Genomic DNA, 9513 nt, shown 5'->3' on the forward strand with positions numbered 1-9513 from the left:
AATAAAACGGAAAGTCCCTTATCAAATGCCAAATCATAGGCGAGCTTATCAAACGAATGGAAAACAGCTGTCCTATTCCAGACTTGGTATATATGTATTTTATCACCTTTCACGTGTATGACAGTCGCATTAAATTCCCTTATATTATCAACAATAATATGGTGATGACGAGTTAAATAAAATTTTGAATAACTTATCGATAGCCTTACATCGAAAACAATATACATCGATTAAGAGTTTTTTTTTCACTTGTAGTGGTGTATTGGAAGCAGTTGTGTATTCGATTCCAGAGCTCCGAGTCGAAGACGAGGTAAGAGAAAGAAAGTTGCATTTATTTTATCGATACACAAATGTTACATACAATTTAGGAAGGAAATTGAGAATATGTCAAAGAGGCAATCAGACCAGAGGACATGAATAATAATAATAAAAAAAAAACGGCGGAGGCGGACTTCAGTTGACCCCTGAACAAATTGTGTACTTGTTCATTTAAAATTACATACATTTTTTAGTGTTTGGTATCATCACTGTGAATTCACTAGCATGTGCAAATTAGACGTAAAAAATATCTATTACTGCTATTGAATTAGCTTCTGATCTTCTTACATGTTTTTATAGCTGATTGTGTGTTTGGTGATAGTCCGGGCTCGGTATTAAGAGGGAAAACGTGTTCCAATTTACTTAGATCAGAGCCTTTCCAATGTTATAGTGATTCGATCAAGAAAAATTGTTGTGTAAGCTGTGAAAAAGTTAAAACTGGAATTCCAAGTAAGTATAGTACTCAGTTTTTATCAAACTAGTATAGCAGATAGTTTATGTGAGCAGATGTACTTATAACCTCTCCGAAAACTGCCCCTCTTTTGTTCTGAGATTTTATAATACCCTATTCTAAATACGCAAAACAAGGATTTTCTAAACACGTCATATGGTGGAGGACACAAAAGTTTTTTTCTATTGGATTGTCTATAGATCAAATATATTCGGTTTGTAATTGGTAATTGATCATTATTTCTCGTTAATCAGGATTTTTAGCGAGTTTTTATGTGCAAAAATGAAGAGCACCAGTGATACAATTTGTCTATGCATGTTGTTTTTTTTTACCTATTTGACTTATTTTACCACAACCTTTTCTTAAACGTATTGCTCTTAAGTGAATGGACAATGATATTCTAAATAGTTTTGGTTTCATTGAGGAAAATGCATGTTGGCGTTCTATGTAATGCCTTTGACTGACTTTGTGTGATCTGATATACATGTATGCATGCTTTAAATAGACAAAGGAAGTCATTAGACTGAACTTCAGGTACAAATATTAGGTGTTGCATATATTAGTGTCTTGTGTTGCCCTCTATGACAACGGACTCTTCAGAATTATCTATACTGTGATTATTACTGTGTTTTTGTTTATTCTAAATTGACTACTTATGGTGTAGGGGAGGAAAAAGATAAAAAAAAAAAAAAACGCCGTTTTTTACGTCGGTCCCAAGTCAGGAGCGTCTGGCCTTTGTGTGTCTTGTGTATTTATTTTTCTATTTCAGCTCATTTATATGTTTTGGAGATTAGTGTTACTTCCATTTTCACACAAATTCATTTTAGTGTATGGACCAGTCCCTTCGGGAGTGGGATTTTCTCGCTTTTTTTGGAGACCTATCGATGCCTTCGGCTGTTTTCCGCTCTTAGGTCGGGTTGTTGTCTATCTGACACATTCAACATTTTCTTTTTCAATTTTATGTATTTAGCGCATGCACCTCTTTTGAATTAACGAAGAAGTCGGACATTTTAAATCTTAAATGCACGAACTATAAAAGTATTCAACAATTCAGTAAAACACGAACAATAAGGATCATGATTCATTGTGAAATATGGAAAATAATTGAGTTACAATGTATACAGTTCGGTTCCCTTTTTTTAATGATCAATATTTAATGAAGTCATCATTAAAAAATAAGTTCTAATAATCGAATATGAATGACGTTGCACAGTTTTAGTGTCTATATTAATCACATGACACAATTCCAGCGTCCTTGAAATAAATTGAAATTCCACAATTTCACACAAAAAAGTTTTAGAGACATTGCAAATGATGTTTTACACGGAGTTGCACATTCTATGAATCTTTGTAAATAACTTTGTCGATGGTCTCTCCTTTGCACATGTTATTGAAAATAAGATCTGAAATAATTGAGGAATAATGTCTCCTTTGCTACTGGGCTTGACTCTTTAACATTAATATGAAGCTCCTCTCGTGTGCCACTTATCAACCCTCTTTATGTTTAGATGCAGGTTACCCCAACCCGATTATAGAACCCTAACACATACTTTTATAAGTCAGTACTACACAAACGGTGCAACACATGTCGTCGCTGGGCTTCTAAAATGTTGTAAATTACAAATTTTTCAAGAAAAAAATATCTCACAAACAGGCTTTGGCAAAATACACGTATTATCCTGGATTATCCAAGAACTTAAATTATTTTCACAGAAATAAAGAAATGTACAATTATTTTTTTCCCAAAGCCATTCTACAACGATTTTTAAGTTTTCATACGACACTTTGGAAGCAAACTTTATAAACAACTGACATTGGCAATTTTGTAATATGTCTTATTTCACACATTTTGATTGGTCTAACTGTATGCTATTTTGTAATACCAAAGATTTCGTCCCGCCCAGACCATTGGTGTCAAAAAGTATTTTTAGCCAAAAAAGTCATATACGACATTTTAGAAGCCTAGCGACGAAGTGGAGTTTACCTTTTGAAATTGTTAGTTAAGAATTACGATACAGTTCCTTCCTCTAATCCAATTTAGAGGAAGGGGTTGTATCGTAATCTCCTTGGCCAGCGAAGACGACCATTTGCCCAATATTACCGTTTAGGGGACGATTAACTACAAACAAGTCACAAAATGTTTAACTACTAGCTCCATAGGTTGTATGCTAGTTGCAGTTTTAAATTCGCTTGCAATAAGATTTGCAATTTCGTCATGTTTTAACTTCTCAGTTGAAGTTCCATTGATCTCCAAAATTTCATGTCCACACTTTAACGTTCCAGAGGCAAATGCCGAACCACCAGGCTGTAAAAAATATAACTGTCATAAAAATCAGATATCCCGTTTTAAAATATCATAATCTAAAATCGATAAAAGAGCAGGCAATTACAACTAGGGGGGGGCGAAATTGAATTAACGCTCTCTTTAAAAAAACATTTCGACTTCAATATAACATAATGGTTTTCAGAAGAGGTTGCTCCGGACATTTAAGTTGAGTTAAAATCATAATCATGGTAACGAGTTTTAATGTGAAGAATAAATGATTGATTTTCATATTCCAACTAGATGAAAAATGGCTATATAACTTTCAGTGTTAAATGTTTTATGAAAATTTAGGATATAATATAATATATCAATACTATAGTCATTGTGTTAAAGTGTCGTTCAACAATAAAAGCAAAGCATTCAATCAATTGCATTATTCTCACATCGAAGCTTATAAGTGTCTTTCGTGTCTTCTTAGGAATAAATATTATATATAATGTTTTTTATAAGATAATAAACTTCTGTTAGAAAGTGTTTAAAAAATATGTGGAAAGAGCGCAATATGGCTTTGGAAGCTAATGAATAGTTTAATTTTTGTCGGTTAATCTTGATAATCAAAATAAAATTTGTTAAGATGGTATCTAACACTACAGGGAGATAACTCTGTAAAGTCAGCTAAACGTTTTAATAACGTTGTGTTGTAAAAGGAATATTAAGCTTCTCAATGATCAAAATTGGTGTTTGTCAAACTGCTATATAACCAGTGTAATTTTTCTGACAAAACGGTTGGTTCAAAATTTTTGAAATTTTGATATTTTTGTTACTTTGACAAAATTTTATGAAAATTAAACGAGCCAAATTAATTGTAGTGCAAGTGTTGGGTACCACCTTAAACACAAATGTCACATACATTCGATAAGATAATTTTATAAACCAATCATGGTGCCCAAAATTTGAGCTATACAATCAAATGAATTACAAAATAAAGCACAGAAAATGATAAAAGAACATGTATTGAATACACATTCACACTTAGTAATCTGTTAATAAACAATGTTATTGACAAAGCATAAAGTTATTTTGGTCGATTTTATTACATATGTATATATTTTTTTCTTTTTCAAACAACAATGATATTTTCTATGATTTTCTTTCGTTCTTCAAAACGGAAGTTCAACGAATAAGATAAGTTTTAAGTAACAAACAAATTTTCAGATGAAAGAATCCAAACAAATTTTATTTCATCAGATAACCATACAAATTTTGAATTTAGAATTTAAATTAATAGACAGATGTTGAGATCTAGTATCTTTCAGAACAGAACATTTAAAAAAAAATGTAGTTCGTCTTCAACTGCGTTCCTACATACAAATGTAGCTTATTCTTTCTGTCTTAAAATTTAATACCAATATATAACTCCCTCTTTCGATTTAAAGATCACGACATCTAGTTCTAAATCTTGTAATTATTTGCCTGTCTTTTTTTAATTTATTGTTAAATATCGTTCAAACATAAAAATGTTTTTAAATTTTCTGTAAGTTCTTTATTTATTGCCAGACTGTATATTGGTACACATTGTGTTGCAACAGAAATCGTAAATGCAGACAACATTCTACTGTAGACAATAACCAAAAAATATATACATCCTATAGAATTGATAATACTGATAGCCAGTAATAGGTTTATAACATAGTCGTACTAATGACGCATTTACAGGAAGAGGGCCCGAGACCCTCTTAAATGGGGCTATATATGATAAATGCATAGACTTTTTTCCAACTGTAAAGGTTGTCTAGTTTGGGTCCCTCTTTTTCAAAATCCGGGATCCGCATCTGACAGAGTTCGCGAAGTAAAATAAAGAGACCAAACGAATTCGAAATGTAAAACTCCCTGTTATTCGAGCTACATATGTGGTTAATGCTTATGGTTGATAATTTTCCCCCTAATTCAAATGTTTTCAATTTTTTGAGTCCCCTTTTTTTAAATGCTGCATCTGCAGAATTCACAAAGTAAAATAAAGAGATCAAACTTCTTAGAAGTATAACACTACGGTACCTGAATATGAACTACAATAGGAGTTTTTTGTTGGGTATCTGCCCCACCTTGTACTGCCACACCAAAAGTAGGTTTCGTTCTGTAGATTGTTACTATTTCAACATGGACACCCAAGTACTTCTTTTTGAGATCTTTAAGCTTTATCTCTAACTAAAACAAAATATAAAATATTGTAAGATTAATACATGTATATAAGGTCAGATAAATAAAAAAGCGAAACAAATATATAAGGAATGCAAATCGATTTAGTAATAACTTTCCAGTTATCCTGGAATTCATTCAGGACAAAGCTACTAGGATTATATTTACCGCTGATGAGGGTGGTTTTTAATGACCTTGACTGTTCATGAGGTTTCTTATACGGTCGGTCAGCTTACTACGGTATGGGTGTTGCTCATGGTAAAGCCTATACGGGGAGTCTTGACCTTTCTTTTTTTGGAATCTGGGTAAAGAGTTTACTCATTGGCAATCAAACTACATCTTTTTATTTGTATATCATAATTTGGCACGACAGGTGCATGCGCGTTTGTTCTGCGTACGATTTGTAAGTGGCCAAATCAAACACAATTTCGAAGAGTATTAAAACCCGTGTTGCGGGAATTATGCCTAGTTTTCGAATTTATAGAAAGTGATAAAACAATGTATCAAATGCAATGATATTTCACGTAAAATTAAAAAATAATTACTGAATACTAGGTTAATGTTACATTGTCATCAATAATTCAAGAAACAAATGACGCACACTTACCTCTTTCTTAGAGTTCATAATAGCTAAGTCCACCACTGAGTATATTTGTGGTCTAGGTATCCTTATAGGAGTTAGGTCTAGACAGCTATCCATTTTTGATGTTTGTCCTATTTTGCAATATTTAATTTTTGCCTAAACCTAGGCCTTTTATATGTAATATGAAGACATCAAATTGTTCGTTTGGTTTGTTCTCCGTTAACATGTCAAGATGATATTCATTTTTTGACGTTTATTCCTATTTTGCAATAGCTATAATTTTTGCCTAAACCTTTTATATGCAATATATAACATTAATTTGTTCGTTTGGTTTGTTCTCCGTAATAGACACTAGATCATACAACGCGTTTTATTCATACTTCATTTGTCATCGGATACGTTTTATAAATCGTTGCCATGGAAATAGAATTATAGCTATATTGATCATTAATATTACCAATATAGGTAAAACTAGATAATTATAATAATTGTATATTTGATACTAATTGCAGGTAAAAATCAATAATAAATCTCGAAGTTTGAATCTCTAATTATTATTGTATATAAATTCTTACAGAAAAATAACTTGAGGCCTTCAAGTTGAGGGTAATGTAGGTGGTACACTTTGGCTGGCACAGCGGTAAAACAAAAACTAAATGATCCTATATGGTTTGGACGTACTGATTTTTTTCTCTCGAATATACCAAGATAGACAATACTTAAGTTTAACGTGAAGGGAATAACAAACTACTGAATAAATGTATAATAGAAAATTGTCTCAGTGAATAGGACAGTTTAAGGATACAACTGTATTGTATTGTTTACTCTTCGTACCCATTGCTTACTTATACATCTCAACAAATTCGATATAGTAGCATTGAGTACGTAAACATTGATTAGACAGCAAGCCGTCAAAGAAAATCAAATATTTTTAATGTATAATTCACCTGTAACCTGTGATAAACAAAAGCGTATGTTTTGTTTGTTTGTTTGTTGTTGTTGTTTTTTGGGTGTTTTTTTTTTTGGGGGGGGGGGTATTTTTTTTTCTACCATTGCATGAAGGGAAGTGAAAAATGAGTAATGCACGTCATAAAAATTGCTCAGAATTTTACACCTGTGTGTAGTCAGTTATCCAATATAAATAATGTAGCAAATTGTTAATTCTATCTTATTTGATTTTTTCCCAGATTGTGATTACGGCGACAAGAGTACAGACTGTCAAAGAGCCAAATCACTTGGACAATGTTCTAGATTCAGGAGTGTATGCTGTCAGACTTGTAGAAATTCTTAATAAAGTATTTTGTTTTATATTGGACATCTGTTTATGTATGCTGTAGCTATTAAGAAATACACTTACACGATATAAAAATAAGAAGATGTGGTATAATTGCCACTGAGACAACTCTCTGCCAGAAACCAAATGAAGTTGCATGCATCACAAGCCGTGTGTATCTTCTTGCAGTTTAATCTAGACGTATGTGATAACTTAAGCTAGAACGCATATGGCGATTTCTTTCGGTTTTATTTGTAACGAGAAAATTCACGAATAAAAATTGATTTTTTGTAAAATATACAGTGATCATCATGTTTTGAAGAAAATTGTACCCCGTTCCATACTTGAATGACGATTTGTTGTTTGAGTTTGTTTTAATTCCAGTTATCGTCCTCTGTTTTTATCCCGTTTTATATATAAAAAAAAATGGAGATGCGGTATGATTGTCAATGAGAAAACTGATTAAATTTATTAACACAACAATTATACGAAAACAAATATGACAGACATGTTCCAACGACTAGCACTGAACTACAGGCTCACGACTTGGGTTAGGCGCCTTATGAATGTCGCACACAAAGTCAATATTTAACCCTCTTGCGGCCAAAGGGACATTCATGGCTTCTACAAACAAATCTTGTTGATTGTGTAGAACGTCAAAGGTCCATTGTAACGTAACGTAACAATAACCAGGGGCACTGGCAACGTTTACAGGCGGCGCTAAAAGGACGAATTTGACGGGAATGAAATAAACTGAATAAAATGCACTATAAGTATACTTAAGACGGGTGTCAAAAATGATATAGGATTATAACATGCATAAGCTTGTTAGTAATAAAAAGAAAATGTATTTAACATGTTTACTAATTATCTAGTTCTTCAATTTCCTGAAAAATGTTGCATACTTTCGAAAAATTTGTTAAACTTTTTTTCATAAATCTTTCAATCAAATTATCTCAAATAATAATATTTCAAATAATTAGACATAATATAATAGTCCTCAAAAAATTATGATTTCATTTCACGGCGAAATATTAATAATCACATTACCCGCTTTATTTAAGAGAACTTGAAAGTTTCTTAAGGGCTCAAGTGCCGCGATTGAATTCCCAGTTTTTGTGGGTTTTTTTTTTAAGTACACACATGTTTACCGATATACTTATACTGCCATACGATATTTCAATACATTCTTAACCCGTTTCATCACCCATTTCTAATCTTAAAATATTTATTTTCATTTAAAATGGGCCGGAATGTTAAATTTGTAGGTGACACAATGATTTCTATTCTATCCTATATCTGTATATATATATATATATATCATCGATATCCTTTTCCAGTGACAACTTCAATTTTCAACTATTCATCAGTATTCACAGATCTTTCACTTTGTAGGACCGTCCACTAGCAATTGATGTATTGCACATTAAATTTCAGAGGTCCGTAATATTGCATGAAATACTTGCCACTGAGGGTTGAGAAGAGAACACTTTATCAATTAATATATTTTAAAGATATTTCGTGTATGTCACTTACAGTGTGTACATACATTTGTACAATATGAAAATGAATTATCAGTGTGTATAAAGTGCGAATCCAGATTGTAGACTAAAGGATCATGGGAAAACTGTTTGTTTACGTTTCGAAAATACCAAAATAATTGATAAGAAGTTAAGTTTCAACATATTTTCATTGTGATATGTCTTTTTAATGTACAAAAACAGCATTAAAGTTCAAATAAGTGTTATACATGTAAAAGCAACATAATATAACTGTAACAATAGGAGGAAGATAAAAATTCTTATTTTACTCTTTTCTGGCTCAAATGTGTCATTTTGATATCATTTACGATTATATAAGTAAACATTGCTAAATGTAAACTCCAAAGAATACAAATTTGATGATTTACATTTTTTATAATTTATTGTACAATTAATATAATACTTATTTTTATAATGCACTTGAATGATAACTGTAAACTAACTGATGACAAATGCTCAGTATATATAGATAACGTGTTTAACCAGTGGAACATATTTCACCGATAAAGAACTTATTTTACCAGGTGACGTTCAAATCTCAACTGACGATTATTAAAGTCTATATATTTTTTATTACGTGCTTTTTACATGTATTTTGTAGTTCACATTTACAATACATTTCAATAAGATATAAATACTTAAAATACGATGGTCAAGTTTACGGTTAAGTCCTTACCTGGTTAGTAAAATATATTGTTTTAGATAAAATGAAGAATATAATAAAGTCAACTCTTTACTAGCGTTCAAATCCCAAAAGTGCACTCCCCCAAACCTTAGAGCTTACGTATTTCTATCCCCAAAATAACGTCAAACTGGACACAACAATGGAGTACAACCGAATTAAAACAATATCAACATGAAGACAAAACAATCAGTTCAATGCTA

General features: G+C 31.6%; 2 protein-coding genes across 4 annotated transcripts in view; one reads left to right on the forward strand and one right to left on the reverse strand.

Moving 5' to 3' along the window:
* Nucleotides 1–7124, forward strand: part of LOC143058310 (metalloprotease mig-17-like) — a 32920-nt gene extending 25796 nt beyond the window's left edge. For all 3 annotated transcript variants that reach the window (XM_076231786.1, XM_076231788.1, XM_076231789.1), the window contains 3 exons: nucleotides 256–310; nucleotides 619–768; nucleotides 7002–7124. In XM_076231786.1, the coding sequence (XP_076087901.1) occupies nucleotides 256–310; nucleotides 619–768; nucleotides 7002–7105 (309 nt within the window). In that variant the 3' untranslated portion in view covers nucleotides 7106–7124. The remainder of the gene's footprint in view (nucleotides 1–255; nucleotides 311–618; nucleotides 769–7001) is intronic.
* On the reverse strand, nucleotides 1878–6204 carry LOC143058311 (whirlin-like). Its single transcript, XM_076231790.1, has 3 exons — nucleotides 5839–6204; nucleotides 5091–5240; nucleotides 1878–3074 (listed from the first exon to the last, which is right to left on the reverse strand). Exons 1-3 carry the CDS (start codon nucleotides 5929–5931, stop codon nucleotides 2889–2891), a joined length of 429 nt encoding a protein of 142 aa, XP_076087905.1. The 5' UTR covers nucleotides 5932–6204; the 3' UTR covers nucleotides 1878–2888.
* Nucleotides 7125–9513: the final 2389 nt, after the last annotated feature.

Source organism: Mytilus galloprovincialis, chromosome 14 (genome assembly GCF_965363235.1).
Source record: "Mytilus galloprovincialis chromosome 14, xbMytGall1.hap1.1, whole genome shotgun sequence".
NCBI lineage: Eukaryota > Metazoa > Mollusca > Bivalvia > Mytilida > Mytilidae > Mytilus > Mytilus galloprovincialis.

What these genes read in the sequence shown, in the direction of transcription:
- LOC143058311 (XM_076231790.1), bottom strand. Translation starts at nt 5,931, where the DNA reads ATGGATAGCTGTCTAGACCTAACTCCTATAAGGATACCTAGACCACAA. An exon ending in TTATGAACTCTAAGAAAGAG is followed by an intron (nt 5,241 to 5,838) that starts GTAAGTGTGCGT and finishes ATTTTGTTTTAG; the next exon opens with TTAGAGATAAAGCTTAAAGA. An exon ending in CTATTGTAGTTCATATTCAG is followed by an intron (nt 3,075 to 5,090) that starts GTACCGTAGTGT and finishes TATTTTTTACAG; the next exon opens with CCTGGTGGTTCGGCATTTGC.